The sequence below is a fragment of the Toxorhynchites rutilus genome, chromosome 3 (assembly GCF_029784135.1).
Source record: "Toxorhynchites rutilus septentrionalis strain SRP chromosome 3, ASM2978413v1, whole genome shotgun sequence".
NCBI lineage: Eukaryota > Metazoa > Arthropoda > Insecta > Diptera > Culicidae > Toxorhynchites > Toxorhynchites rutilus.
In genome coordinates, this window is record NC_073746.1 from 279,698,587 (window position 1) to 279,715,121 (window position 16,535).

The window sequence follows — 16,535 nt, forward strand, 5'->3', positions numbered from 1 at the left end:
TCACACCTCCAAATGCAGTACACAACATACGCACCTTAATTCCATCGTGACCGTGATAGACTCCTTGATTCCTGTGGTAGTAATCATCGTACGGCTTTCTCTGAGAATGTCCTCCGGCACCAGCACCAGCGTGACCGTGGTTCATTTGCTGTGATCCCCATGAGTTATTGTAATCATTTCCTGTTAGTGACGAGATGAACCAAAACGAAAAAATGTTAAAATCGATTGAGAACGTGTCCCCATTTGCCGTGCGGAGGCATGGTAAAACAAAGAAGGAAAAATGGTGTCAACATAAAGCGAAAAGTGCCTCCTCTTCCTCCGCCTTCTCCTCCCGCATCAAACTGACGTGAGACATAGTGTTTATTTTCTTGTGGCTAGCCAGTTTGTAGCTGTGTGTTGGATTGTGTCGAGAACAGTTTGACCCTTAGTGTTTGAATTTGGGTGACATGAGTAGAGGTGTGTAATGCGTAAATCAAAGCAAACTTTCTGTCTGCATAAACTTGTTTTTGTTGACTGAGAATGTATCAACTACAAACAGCGAAAATTGCATTTTATTTAAACTAATCCCGATAGGTAATAGAAGTGGTTGGAGTCTATCCTGCGTGAACGTTCATATTTTCAGCCTGTCATTGTTACTCTTGTCCCCCTATTGGAGGTTTGAGTGGATTCTAACGAACTGTACGGGAGTGGGATGGTATAATTGCTGTAGCTACTACTGTTGCTGTTTTTGAGTGTCATGCTTGATACTGTTGTTGTAGGTCTAGTTGTACCCACCACCTATTATAGCTATACTTTCACTTCCATTCGACCAAGCATTCGTCTCTCCTACGCCACTGAACGGAGGATATTGGAACTGTACACCCGATGATGTCGTCTGCTGCGAGCCATAACCATAACCTGGATCCGCCACAGTATCCCGCGGGGTGGGTGGTTTTCGGTTTCGCCGTGTTCGACGAAGAAAAGAAACGGAGAGAAAGAGATGAAAAGAGGGGAAAAGATGGAAAAGAGAGGAGAAACATTGTACTTTTAGTTCGTTTCTAGTTTGTTTGATGTTGTTTGCACGGTGTTTAAATGTCGATACTTGTACCCCAAGCTTTAAACATTTGATGATATTGAGTAAACGTCGAAATAGAGAGTACGAAACGGAAGTAAAATTCTACACCGAATATAAATTTAAAAAATAGCAAAAAATAAAAGTGATGGTGTTACACGTTCGGAGTGAGACCACTCTGGAAATGCTCCAACAGTTAGATGGCATCGGATAACAGGAGGGAGTCGATTCGCGACAGCAATGAACCCATTCGTAGAAACCGAGCACAGCGGACTTGGTAGCCGATTTAATTAAACAGAATATGTCACCCCAATTGGAAGCCACTCATGTTCTCGGTAGTGGGAAACACGATAGATTTCTTGTTTTAGTTTTTTTTCTTTCAATCTGCAAAACGTCAGCGTATTTCGGTCATTTGTGCTTCAAACGGTGGCGCGGTGTAATTCAGCAGACAGAGATTGCATGGTAAATGCAACGAATACAACAATCGGCAATCTTGCACACAGCGACATCAAATAGCGCTGTGTAGAATGCTAAAGATTACAAATACACAGAAAATAATTAGAGTGGGCCTCAGAAAACAAGGGGGAAACTAATAGAAAACAAGCCCCGCTAAGAATGATGAAGATTATTCATTCATAATTTATGAAGATCTCACGCTTATGACAATGCGGAGAGTATGTGACAAGTTGTGAAGTGTAGTGCAATTTTATTTTGTAGGGTGACAACTTGTTTCCTACAATCCCTCGTCAAGTTCTGAGACGTCTACTCTTCCTCCTCCTCAGCATACAGTAGCTAAACATATTTCTCCACCTCAGAACACAATGACAATACCCACCACCGGATTCCCGTTTTAAGTCTGTTAATACTATGTGAGAGAAACGAGATTAGATTTCTGTGGTATGGTGTTATCAATAAATCCGCACGCTACCCATGAAACGCCACAGATACACACACACACCGCAGACCGCCGGTGGAGCCTTACATCAATAGACAAGACACATCGTGCGACCACAGCCGATGTCCCACATCATTAGACCGTATGTGACTCATTTCCACCAGTTCGCCTACCCATCTCACAGATACAGTTCATTGGTCTTTCTTCTTTCGTGAAGCACTCACAGGGCACTAAACTCCATGCTTAGATACCCCTGTTTGACATACGCATAAACACAGTTCGTTGCGCTCTTCCGTTGGGAACTAAGAAAGAGCAGCAGTGACTGGTTTCAAATACAAACTTATCGGCGAAAATGAAACGGGGGAAAACGTCGAGAACGAGGGGCTGCTGGATGTGAGCATTACGCATATGTTTGGTTTGAATAATTTAAATTTCAAACGGAGCATCCAAAATGCGTTCACTTTTCGTATGAGAATGTTTTTTGACACGATGCAATCGGTACCACCTTTTAAGGTGCATTAAGGTTTAAGGTTTTTAAACTTGGCGGATCGATTTTCTAAAACGCGTACTGATCGATTCACTAATTAAATCGGTACCAAAGAATCGATCTTTGGAAAATCGAATACCTTTTTCAATTTTTTTTACTCGTTCTTACTTTAGTGTTGTGTTTTCTTTAAACATTTCGCGTTTCTATACAAACACAAATTTGTCAACAATGTTCGCTGAAAAACAAACTTTCAAAAAATTTTCTATCAATCCAAACGATCAGAAATATCCAAAACGAAAACATTGATTTTCGCGATTTGATGTGGTACAAAGAATCGACCCAAAAAATCGGAAATCGGAGAAGAAAAGATCGATCTTCTAAATATATGAAATGAAATATTCCAGCTTTCTAACGTCCTATATTCATTCGTTATCAAGAACATTTTAGGCCCGTTTTTACATTTCTTATATGCTGCCGTTCTACCCATAGTTGTCCCATTACATTTCGACAATTTTCACTTTTCTTCATAAAACGATGTTTTTATGCATAATCTCCGTAAAAACACGAAAAAACTTAATGTCTGTTCGCAGCTTTTAAAAAAAGCAACATCAGGTTCAATTGTCCTATGTTGATATTCTAGGCATAACTGTCCCTCCATGTATTGTTTTTGTAGATCCATAATAAATTAATCGGTTCAAATGCAAGACATTAATGTCACACTTGCGACAATGCTAATGCACTCGTTTCTGGTTTTGAAGAACGAACTAATTCTCAAACAAATAAAAAAAAATTTAACAGAACACGTGGAAACCTTGTTAGCGAATCTATATGTATAACCATACAAATGAAACACAAATTTCTGCATTACTCGAGAATTAATCAAGCAAACGAAACCAAATTTGACATGTGGAGGTTTTAGGGTGCAATAGATGTTTCTATGGTGGTTGGACACTCCACCCCCCTCTCTAAGGTGGGACTGTCATACAAATGAAATCCAGATTTCTGCACTACTCGAGAATTTATCAAGCAAATGAAACCAAATTTGGCATTTGGAGGTTTTAGGGTGCAATAAATGATTCTATGGTGGATAGATACTCCTCCTCCCTCTCTTAGGGGGGAGGGGGGATTTTAGGAGGCACGAAACGTTTCTAAGATGAATAGACTCCCTCCCCCTCTCTAAGGGGAGAAGAGGAGAGGGATCTGTCTTTATTGTATCATATTTTCTGTATCAAACATTTATTCCATTTAGCGGAGAAACATTGTGTCTGAAAATAATCTGATATTACAGTCAACTCTCCCTAACTCGACGGATTTCATGGCACCTTCGATTTTACAAGCATTCTTCTCTCCATAACACGATACCTCCCTAACTCGATGCCTCTCTTACTCGATGTGTTTTGATTCATTTTTCCATGGATGTTCACCTCCCGAACTCGATTGATTTTCGCGTACATGTTTTTGTGCGTTATTACCTCAGATTTCAATTGCCCTTTAAAGTGAAGACAGAGTGTTCGTGTCATCAAACAATTTATTTTCAAGTATGGAAAACCTCGAGAAACCTTTCAAGCGAACAATCGAAACGCTAACCATTGCGCAAGGTTTGAGCATCATCGAGCAGGTCGAAAAATATGGACGGAAGGGGTCTGAAGCTGCAAATAATTTCAGTATTGCACAAAGTGCGGTATCAACACTACTCAAACTAAAGTAAAAATGGAATCGGAATGGAAAATTGTATCTAGACCAAAAGCATATAAGGTTGGTCAGAATCGAGAAGCTGGAGCGGTCAATGAATTTTTGTCTTGTCAAGCTAGACAAAATAATTTACCCCTCTTCTATTCTTCGGGATATGGCTTGAGAATTTGTCCAGAAACTGGGAAACTCTAACTTTAAAGCACAACCAACATGGACGGAGTGATATTCCGCTGGCATAATTAATGTGTCGTGAGCGATGTCGACGGTACAATACCGTTCGATTGCTCAATGTCTTTTAATACTTAGTGCAAAAAGGACCAACACGTGATTTGCTGTGATCTGATGCCAAATACCGATATACTAGAAAGTGTTGAAAAACCTGAGAAAAACGCTGAAGATAGTAGTTCTATTGAGATGTTAATTCGAACGTTAAATCAAACCTGAAGAATATGTCCGGAATATTGAAATCAACTGAAAATGTTCCTGTGAAACTATTCGAACATTTCTATGTGATTGAACAGTTCCTGCGTGATCGTTACAATTCAGTTTGAGTAACATACTTAATCAATATTTTCTTTGTTAACCTAGTGCCTCGTGCAAGTCGGACTCGATTATATACAAACTCGATTATATATGAATCGATTATGTAAAATTTAGGACTCGATTGTATACAGTTTGAAAAAAAAAGTTTTTTTTTATAATTCAAATATGAATAATTTCAAGAAAAAAAGTTAACCTTTCAGCATTAAGGTGAAATTTAAGTGGCTTTTATAAGTACAGTGGATTAAAAATCGCGATTTTTGAAGATTTTGATTGAATCTTCATCAGGAATTGTTTATATCGATATTGCAGCGAAATTAAGAGAGATAGAAGTTGGGCGTCAAAGAACAAATTGTAGAGAGGTTAGAGAGCTTTAATTTAATTGATAGAAACAATCAAGTTTAGTATGAATTTTTAGGATAAAATTAATAATTACAAATAAAAAAAAACTTTTAAATTTTCCACTTCAAAAATGTTATTTTAATCCACTAATTTAGATGTTCCACTACTATATCCTGTACTAAATTTTCTCATCTTTCAAATGAAAGCAACAAAATCGGATTACGTAGCATACTTTTCAATGTAGAGTCAGTTTGAGCCAACAGAATCCGAAACAAAGAAAAAGTTCTATAAGTCTGTCATCGTTGAAATTCTAACATATGCGTAGAAGGATTTTTTTCGTGAAATATAACCGTCTATCACCTCCTGAAAGATTCTGGAAATTTTTTTTTTTTTATATGAGAAAGGTGTTTTTTCACTTTAAGGGAATGAATCAAAAATTCAAATTCATACCATAATTGGGACACTTACCCTAATATATGACAATTTAAGACATAAAAAAAATTAGGAAAAAATGTTCTGTATCTCGATACCTCCCTAACTCGATGGTCCCTTTGGATATCGGGTTAGGGAGAGTTGACTGTATAATGATGAGTTTTGGTAGAAGTACTAGGAATTTTTTAGTAAAAGGTAAATTCAACGGGGTCAATTAGAAGATCAATCAATGAACAGTTCTGCGATTGGACTCATGAACTTGCGCTTAGTAAGAAAACGTGAATGTTTGAAGGTATTGATAACAAGAAACAAATTTTGGGCGGGATGAAGTTTGCCAGGTCAGTTAGTGCCTAATAACAATCTGAGAGAGAGGAGCCAGCTCGCGTTTGTTGTGATGGCCTTTATGTCAGCGCGAACCAGTCACGGTGAACCAAGGGGAAGTATTGAAATATGTAGAAAATTTTAACATAACATTTTATTGCAAGAAATTTTATGTGAAAATGATTTTGACGTCGGACTACATCTTTCATTTCTATACTGGGGTGTAAGTTCAAAGCTTTAAGAACGAGAGCGTTACATTAGAGAAACAGGATTTCGAGCATTGTTAGTTGATAGAAATGGTATGTTAACCGCTTCATTCGAAAGATAGAATGTCTAATGTTTGTTAGTTATTGATCCAAAAACTAGTTTCAATAGCTCAAAAATTGCTTTGAAAGCAAGCTATTGAAATCACAAAAATCTGTATAAGCAGGTGCCAGCTTGGAAATCCACTCAATTATGATTGTATAGCGAATGGATCATGTTATCGCTGATCAAGATTGATATGGTGAAGCTAATTATATCACACCTTTTAGTTTTGTGGACGAGACTGATTGGTTCACCTTCACTATCTGTTCGGGCGGTTCGAGATAAAAAAATATAAATATTGGTTTATTTTCATTTGTTCGAATTTAGGTCAAGTTATTTCACTTCAGAAAAACAAGCTCAAAATACGTAATTCATTGTTTCATATTTATATACAGTGCAGATGTAATGTAGACAAACTAAATGCGCAAACCATTATCAAAGCAGTGAAGCAATAAAACATCCGAGTAAACCTTCACCTTCAACATTAGCATGTTGATTGTTTGGTGCCAAGAGCAAAACTTTATCTCAAATGCTGTGAAAAACATCGTTTCCAAATTAATAATCCACAAATTTGTGTCTGCACCACCTTTCGCTGAACAGCTACAGTAATCCGAACCGAACCGGTAATGTTTTGACAGCGTAGTGATAGCAACCGCCGCAAAACGAAACATTCGAAACACCTTTTGTTTTCAATCGAAGAAAACGGCTCTCGCCGCTGGAAAATGCCTTCTTCACGCCCAGCTTGACTTTTAATCCGGGAACCATGAATGAATTCGCGAAAACTAAATGAACGATCGGAAAAAGTCACAAATGAGCCGAAAACACCCATAAATTCACGCAAGATCTCATCCGGCAAAGGAATCATAAAAATTTGTTTGCTTATTATTTCGGATATTGTTTTAGAAATCATCGAAATAATTCTTCAGGACAACTATATCGAAATAGTCAGAAGTAAAAGAAACTTGTTTGAGTGGGCCGATGCTGCTGGAAGCCATGATGTGGGCTGACCTAGTACATCTTTCATTGTATCCCACATGATCAGTGTTCAAATTTTCGTTTTCCCCCCATATATTCCTGTTAGACGTAGTCCTACGTCAAAAACCAAATCGAGGATAAAAACGCACAAATGTACTCACAAACAAAGATTCACGTCAAGTTTGAACACTTTTCTCATAGATGAATGACAACAACTTGCTTGATTGAAATTGTCCGATTTGAATTTTCTTGATGAGAAAGCGCAAAAAGAATAAGAAGAAAACAAACTATCTGTCATTCAGCTGGCTCCTCTCTCTCAGATAACAATGAGATATATATTCTGCAAAGGTGTTGCAGATTACACCACACCACTGTACGGCGGCTCGCACACCGGAGCAATAAGCAACTAGCAACTGTTAACATGCAATAAGCATTATTATCGCCAATGGATTATTCCATTTAATTTTTGTTGATCTCGCACACCGACGCAATACGATATCGCTGTCGCCTTTACAGAGCAACACATGTCACTAGCAACACGGCGTGTCGGTTGAAGAGCAACTTGTCACCCATATTTTGACAAGTTTCGTACATTAAGCCGATTGTTTGCATAATGTCAGGGGTTTTTATTGCTCTGGTATGCGAACAACAAAGTATGTTGCCTGTTGTATATTGCGTATTGCAGTTCGCTAGTTGCTTATTGCTGTGGTGTGCGAGCCGCCTACGATTCACAAGCGATATCTCTACCATATACATACTACATCCCGATGCTATTTCCTATGGAACCGAATGTGTTTACTTTATTATGCTATTAAACAGCAGTTTCACGCATAGTTCTCACATGTTACTTTTTAGCAAATTTCACGTTTCTTCATGAAACGATGTTTTCATGCATAATCTATCGGAAAACCACAAAAAAAACTCATGGTTTGTTCCCAGTATTTCGTAAAACCATACCAAGTTCAATTGTCCCATGTTGATATTCTAGGCATAATTGTCCCATCATGCATTTTAAGTCCGTAATAAAGCTAGATTGATTCAAGGGAGGGGATCTTGTCACATTTCATCAAACAATAGTTTACTGCCTATAAAAAAAACCCGGTGTATTGCTCAATTGAAATGCTCAAAGCTTTTGGTAGACAGATATGCTGGAAAATTATGATTACGATTTTGGAACATGGGACAACTATGCGTAGAACGGCAGTATGATTATTTGAAAAATTAGTGTTTTGCTAATTTTGCCAAATATGCCCATATTTTAAAATTCGTAGCTTTTGAACCGCTGTACAAATTTTCGATGTCTCTTCGTCCGTAGGAGCCTTGCATCACGTCGACCATTAATTTGGTCTATTCTACCCGCTCCATACAATACAATACAATCCAGCTTGCTACAAATGAACTGTCATTACGCGATAGTCGCACTAGGACTTTGCGTCACCCTCCATGAAGGTATAATTTCTTTTATGAAGCCATTTACTTGATTAATACCGCATAGATAGGGCTAGGCGTAATTTTAGAGGCGAAAGAACTGCAAAGTTGGAAGCCGCTTAAAAACAACAAATGGAATAGGCATAAAGTATCCTTTCAAATTTTCGATACCATTTAATACTTTTAATACTTAACGAATAAAATAGGTATGCTTTTCATAGTTTTACTTGCCGCTCAAATTCCCTTACAACATATCAAGTAACATTTTTGTTCAAAATTCAGGCTTTAAATGGAACGTTATGGTTTTTCTATGTCTAACATGGTTTTTTCGGACAAATCGAGTCAATGCATATTACGAATTTTTCTCCATCTGTCGATTTCATGCACTTTTCAGATGATAGAATCGATGATCGGAAATGATCTTCGAAGACGGATTATATTCTATTATTTCTAAAGTCCCGCCATGAATCTGGTTTGAACAGTTCTATGTTGGTACTAATTTTATTGAAATGTTATCCCAAATGTTCAATCGTTTTGCGCTCAAAGCGCAACTTGATTTTCTAAGTGGTCGTCCTGGGGTCGTCTCACAGGCCTTCCACAAACCTCCGTTTTGTTCCCCTTAAACACGGACCCTCATACTTTTTGCTGGTGTACACAATTTGAATTTTTTTGTGCGGTGGATAGGGACCGCATAAAAATAGTTCCCCTAAGAAAATAACTCAAATCTACACCGTTGACCGTTCGATTTCCTTTTGTTATCATGCTGAGCGATGGAACAGTTTGTCTTTTTGGTTGCGCATGGCTGTATTGTGCTTTTAGTTGCATGTTGAAACTTGTTGCGATTAGAAATCATATCATGCACTACTTAGAGTTTTTGATGGAAGAATGGGAATGATTTGAGAAGTGAATAATTTAGACGCAAATATGCTCTTTTCGCACTGTCAGATGCGAACAATTTATGCTTTGAAATCAATCTTATCGTAATCGTAATGGAGAAAGCGTTGAACATAGACGTCAGTAATTATTAGAATTAAAATTAAAACACATGTTATATTATTTCTCATATTTTTCTCGCTTTATTATGTTGTCTATCCTCTTACGCCGATCAGAAAATCAACTCTTCACTCCATTCAACAAACTCCTACTTACACGTTAAAACAAACAAAATAAAGCATCAAACTGGTAATTGACAGACATAATATTTATGTAGTACGATGAAATGCATATCAAACATCGAAAAAAAAATGGACTAAAGTTCGTCAAATATGCCCCTTTTCATATACCGCATAAAAAAATCGCACAAGAACAAAAATCGCACAAAAAAAATTCGCACAAAAAAACCGCACAAAAAAAAGGTTTTCCTGTATACACTTCTAAACGTTTTGCGCTCTTCTCTACAGAAGCTCTTTCTATGATTATTCTCGACCAAGATCAACGTAGCTGTCATCCTTCATGAAGAGCTTCGCTTACTGGCACGCGAAACCAAATCACACAAACAAAATTCTAGGACGACATTTATTTTCATGGTGAGCCGACGATGACCTACAATGATTCCCCACACAATTGTGTGGCGCAGAATTAACACCTTAACTCCTGCTTTGTCATGACCGCAGTTCGATGCAATGATTGCGATGGCAGTCATCGGCGAGTGAGATATTTGATCGTTTCCACAGCTCGAGAGAAAATGGAGATATGTGATGACGCAAAACGAGGAGAGCGATGTTCGTTTATTCTAGTATAGAACGTAACTGAAAAATTGCCACAACAGAGATCCACCTTTTATACCCTAACAAATGTTCTCTTCGTTGTTTCTATTATCTTAACTTATGTAACTTATGTAAAGATGCTCCTCATTGACGGTACGGATAGGTAAGCACACAAATGAGCATAACGAACGTATGGGAAAATGCATTTCCATTCTAGTTTTCATCAATTCAAACCATTTACACACCAGGGGATTGTAATTTATAGCACATCAAATAAATCTCAGGGAAATCTCAGATCCTATTCGTTTGGTATGCAAATTGCCAAAATTCGTTCGCAGCGAAAAGAGTTATTAACGTTAACTATATATCATAACAACGTGACCTGTCTTCTGATTAGGCACCCTCAATGAAAGAAGTAGTCCTACGTCAAAAATTGTACTGAAAATTAACTGTCATTTTTCTTCCAAAAATTCCGTTTTAATTCTGAAAAAATATGTGAATAACTCATGCAACAACTAAAAAGTCATCCATACATCGGAAGAAGTGAACTTATACAGGAAAAGAGTTTTTTAATAGTTTCTAAGATATTATTTTGACGTAGGACTACGTCTTTCATTTCTATACCGGGGTGTAAAATCAAAGATTCGAAAACGAAAGCGTTACGCCGGAGACCGAGATTTTGAGCGTTAATAGCTCCTAAACAACTGAACGAAATGGTATGATAAACACTTCATTCGAAAGATAAAATGACTACGCGTTATAAACTTGTTACTTTTTTATCCAAAAACTTGTTTCAATAGCCTTAAAAATACTTTCAAAACAGGCTATTGAAATCAACAATCGGTATATAAGCGAGCGCCGCTCGGAAATCCATTCAGTTATAATTGAACAGCGATTGAGGTACCATCGCAGGAATGAATGGATGTTTCCCTAACACAGACTTCAAAACCATGGAGTCTGGGGGAACTCTGGGGAAACTGGCATTGCAAAATAGATGCAAGCAGCGAGTACTTTTGTACTCGTTTCCGCTTCTGTGAATTGGGATATTTTCCTAACACAGACTTCAAAACCATGGAGCCAGTGGAAACTGGCATTGCAAAGTAGATTCAAGCAGTGAGTACTTTCGTACACGTTTGCGCTTTTGCAAATCGGAATGTTTCCCTAACACAGACTTCAAAATCATGGAACCTGGGGATATCGGCATTGCAATATAGATGTAAGCTGCTGGTACTTTTGTACTCGTTAGCGCTTTTGCAAATTTGAATGTTTCCCTAACACAGACTTCAAAAACATGGAGCCAAGGGAAATCGGCATTTCAAAATAGATACAAGCAGCGGGTACCTTTGTACTCGTTTGCGTTTTTGCAAATCGGAATGTTTCCCTAACACAGACTTTAAAACCATGGAGCCTGGGGAAATCGGCATGGCAAAATAGATGCATCGGGTACTTTTGTACTCGTTTGCGTTTTGGCAAATCGGAATGTTTCCCTAGCACAAACCATGGAGTCGGGGGAAATTGGCATTGCAATTGTGATACAAGCTGCGAGTACTTTTGTACTCGCTTGCGTTTTTACAAACCGGAATGTGTTTTCACAACTTCATGTCGCCAACTCACTGAGCTTCTACGCATACCGTTTGATGATTAGGCAAAATGTTGATAATCATTTGCTGCGATAACCACTACCATAATGGGATTTGTGTGCAATTGAATTCGTAAATTGTTTCATTCATTCACTAGTTTAATCAATAATTTAATCAACAGCTCTGCGCAGCGGCGATATCGTACCCAATGAGGAGCATTCGAAGTGCGATTATTGTTAATTGGAAGAACACAAATTATTACTAAGCCAACGGCAGTCCTACGTCAACCTTGCGGTTATATCATAGGTATAACCTATCCATAGTTTTTCATAACAAGTTGGAGCGCCCTATCCCACAGCCAACTTGGTTTAGAATTCATGCAGGGAAAATTTGACCGAATTTCTGACCAAAAGTGAATGGCCTCGCGATTCACCAGATTTGAATCTTATTGAGTTTTTCGTGTGGACACGTATGCTGTCGAAGGTAAACGAACACATGGTATCTAACTTGATCCAGTTCAACTGCCGATGAAAGTCGCACATGCCGGCTGAGGAATACCTGAAGCGGTTGAAAAGGTAAATGTATAGTTATTTCAAAACATGTGCTGTAGTTGATCAATGTTATAATGTTTTCAATTAAGTATAATTACTAATAAGGTTTGTCAAATTCGTTCAAGAGAATATTAGACACACTGTGTAAATGCCCAAAATGTTTAGCAAAAGTTCCATTCGCTAGCCCCTCTCACTTTCGTCAGTCGTCTATCCACAACAACAGAATGAAAATCTCCAAAAGTATTCCCACCAAAATGCCTATCGGTTTTTTTTTCTCTCTATACCAACAACCGCTGATAATTACACGGCAAGGCATAAAGAAAAGAGCAAACAGAAGAAAACAAACCGGTTTAATGAACCCACGGCGCGAGCGAATACCATCACTCGGGAAACCTCGATTACTCCCCCCTCATCTCATACCCTCCATCCTAAGTATGTGCGGAATGTTTCACTTTTGGAACGAAGTTCAACATAAGTTGCATTGTTTCCGAGATGGCGATGGAAAGTAAAACATAATATACATGGCGACGATGAACTTGTTGATGGTGAATGATTTGAGTTTTTTTTTTCTCGCTGTTTGGGAGCCGGCGTTGATGACCTTGAACTTGTCCCACCGGTGATTATAAAATTACATCATTTGCTAGTTGCAAGGTGTGAAAGGTTTGTAAGTATACATCATAAAAATCCTATTGCCCAATCTCCCAAACTGATAGATTCAGGTTCGATGTTTTGTTTTTTTTTATTTTGTTTTTGTTATACTTAGCCGTCTGAATTGTTTTGTTTTTGAATGCCCAAATCTCTATAAGGGACAGTTTACTACCAGCACGCAACTCAAAGTCAGATCGTGAGCGATCACCACTCATAGCCTTTCAACCCAACCACACACGAAACTAGTTCAATTTCAAGTTCATTGAACTCTTATTTTTTTCTGCGCCGCGAATTCGCAATTTACCTTTCCACCATTCCTTCAAGGTAAGCGATACCAGTGTGAGTGACCATCCAACGACGGGTGACGGATATGTACGGAAAGGTGCCCTGCTGTTTGTGAGATTCTGCTATAATTTGCGTTCTGCATGGTCGCCGAATGAGGACCATAGCTGGTTGTGTTGGTGAGTTACGAGAGCAACCAAATGAAGGAGATACCCGTTTTGATACGTTAGAGGCTTCAGCGAAAGTGCATCAATGGATTTAGAATGAATTTGAATTTTGAATGTTTCAGCTATCTGTGAGCTGAACTTTGCATGGATTGAACCATGGATTGTAAGAAATTAACACAACACCCGCCGCCACGACTGGGCGCGAACATCTGTTGTTTCTGTTCTTCGTAGATAAGTGTGCCGGATATGCATGCTTCTGCATCCATTATCTTTATAATATAGGAACACCCAGCAACAGCACAGCTGTGTACAAGCAAAACAGTCAAGTTGTGTTTGTAGCAACAGACAGTTGTAGTGATTTATGGCTCGAAAACGATCTTAGGCGTCCAGACGCCTTTACCAAGTTCTTCAAAGTGTTTGTACCCCTTGTCTACTTTTTTTACCCTTATGTATTACACGATCTAAATTCGAATGATTATATCATCATGGTTTTCGAGTTTCTCAAGTATTCTCTTACAGTTTGACATGATAGTTTAAAGATTCGATCAATCATACGCTAAAAAGCTAATTTTAGCCAGACGCCTTCATGTTTTGGACATTTTTTCTCAAACTTTTACAAATGTACGAATTGTACACGATATACTTATCAGTCCGTTCTAATGTAGATGTGTTTTCTAGGATGCCTTCTAAGGTGACCCATGGATATACTCCGTCTTCGGGTGTCATACGAATATGTGAAGAATTGAAATACGTGATACGTGAATGAATGGGTAGAAAATTGAAACATTTGATGAATCACAAATGACTTTCACTGGGAGGCGACCTGGTGTAGTGGTAACATCCATACTTCTCACGCAGAGATCACGAGTTCAATTCTCACTCCCGATATTCTTCCAAAAAATGGAAGTAAAAGTGAAGAACCAGCCGAAATATGTTGGAAGTCACTATAATAGAAAAAAAAATGATGTTGAGAATCCGCATTTACAGAATCATATCACTTATCGCAGTGAATCCTAATCCTCCTCACTAACAACTACACTCGTGCATTAGCTTCCATAGCGCTAGTATGGTTTTCCTAATCAATTATTTCGTCTTAACCCTTTCACTACGGCAGTGTGCTCCGTCGGAGTGCTACTGCTGTACGGATCATTGCGCCGAAAAGTATGCATATCGCGCTGGTGTGATCAATGTGCAGTATCACCCTAATGTCTTCAACACTCGTACACACAAGTCATCGCGCAAATGTCGTCTATAGACGACACTCGTACACACAGATCGTCGCGCGGATGTCGCCTATAGACGATGCTCGTAGAGAAAGGGTAAACAGAGCCTTCATGGGAAAAGTGATGTGTTTTGTGCTAGTTTCGGGAATATTCTCGGATCCAGCTGCTTGGCTTCGCCGAAGACATCCACGTTATTGCGCATAACTGTGGATCAGCGGCGGAAACGTACACCATATCTGAGGCCAGGCTGAGGCTAGACCGATCGGCATGGAGACGAATGCGAAGAAACCAAGTTCACCTTGTGGATGACGATGAAATGGAGGTAGTGAACGAATTCGTTTGCTTGGAATGACCGCAGCCAACAATACCAGCAAGGGGATCCGGAAACGCATCTTAGATAATAACTATAGAATGTAGATAAGACCGACTGTCCTTTACGGCCATGAAATGTGGACAATACAGGTAAAGGACCAGCGAGCACTTTCCGTTTTCGAACGTAAAATGTTGCATACAATTTTCGGCGGTGTTCGAGCATCATACGAAGCCTACGCGAGCGCTGGAGTATTGAATTGCAACAGGTTTTCGGAGAATCATCCATCGTGCACTCCGCAAAAGTAAGAGGAGCAAGGTAGCGGTGGGCGGGATTTGCCATCAATATGGTAGTCCCAGTTCTCTCTATGAAATTGAGGGAGACCTGCGACTACTACGCCGCCTAAGCAATTGGTAAAATGTAGCCTACGAGTGAGTAAAATGAAAGCGACTAGTGCAGTGATTTTCAACCGGTGGGGAATTCCCCCCTAGTGGGGAATTTGGTCATTAAAAGGGGAGAATTGTGCAAGGGAATATACATTTACTTTGCTTCGAAGATGACAATGATTAGAAAAATTGTCACAAAAAACTTTATTGAATACGCTAAAATTTGCGATTTTCGGCAAACATTTCCAAATCGGAAATGTAGTGTTCAAATGAACAACTTCGCAATGTTTGAAAAACTTTCGTCAGTGAATGATGATGGAACAGACGATGAAACAGTACAGAAGACCATAAAAAAAGGAAATTGTACAGCATTTGTCAAGCCTTTTTACAATAAGTTAAACTTGAAACAAATTGAAAAAAAAACTTGAAAAATTGCTTATATCAAAGAATAAGATTTGGACATGATTTGAAATGCTTTCCGACTGATAGTGATGAATGTTTTGGATCAATTTTATCGATCTACAAATGATCGATTCTTATCCCAATATGCGAAATAAACGTTACGAACAATGTTACCACATGGAAATCTGTATTTACGAGCCAAAAAAATCTTTTTTATCTGTAGAGAAAATAGAAAATCTGTATTGGAATCTTTATTGCGGATTATGTACCTGATAAGAGTTTTGCTTTATCCATATGTTTAAGCTTGTGATCACTGGTATAGCTTGCCAGTAGTTTTTTTGCGCAATTCTTTCTGGCACAGAGGCCTAATTTGATCAAAAATGTGTAATAACTTAGATTGAGAGTGTCAGATACATAGAGAATAATGTTAATTAAAAAATAAGAAACATTTGAAAATGTATTTTTGGGGAAAACCGACGAGAGTTTATTTCATTTAGTTTCGCGTTATTTTTTCAAGTTATAATCGCAACAAATTTGATTTTATACTTGATTTTATATTGGGGAAATAAAGCGAAAAAGGTTGAAAAACACTGGACTAGTGGATACAGCATGAGCTACAAGAACGTAAAATAAACTAGAAGTAAAATAAACACCAACAGGGGAACATGGGAACCTCGCTATAGGGGCGACCCTTAAAGCCACGAATATCATACTCAAATTCTTCCCTTTCTCCAGGTAACTGAAAAAACGTGGTCGAGATCGTGTTTGACTATTCAAAGTTTGAATTACCGAAACATGCACAATAAAAATG

General features: G+C 38.4%; 2 protein-coding genes across 6 annotated transcripts in view; one reads left to right on the forward strand and one right to left on the reverse strand.

The window, feature by feature from the left end:
* LOC129779844 (60S ribosomal protein L30) overlaps positions 1 to 16,535 on the forward strand; it is a 269,784-nt gene that overhangs the window by 229,743 nt on the left and 23,506 nt on the right. The gene's annotated exons all lie outside the window — the stretch shown is intronic.
* The window catches only part of LOC129779840 (YTH domain-containing family protein), a 41,947-nt gene that overhangs the window by 11,178 nt on the left and 14,234 nt on the right, over positions 1 to 16,535 (reverse strand). For 3 of the 4 annotated variants that reach the window (XM_055787577.1, XM_055787580.1, XM_055787578.1), the window contains exons 3-4: positions 775 to 897; positions 35 to 180 (exon numbers count right to left, since the gene is read on the reverse strand). In XM_055787577.1, the coding sequence (XP_055643552.1) occupies positions 35 to 180; positions 775 to 897 (269 nt within the window). The remainder of the gene's footprint in view (positions 1 to 34; positions 181 to 774; positions 898 to 16,535) is intronic. The other variant, XM_055787579.1, reaches the window with a different exon arrangement.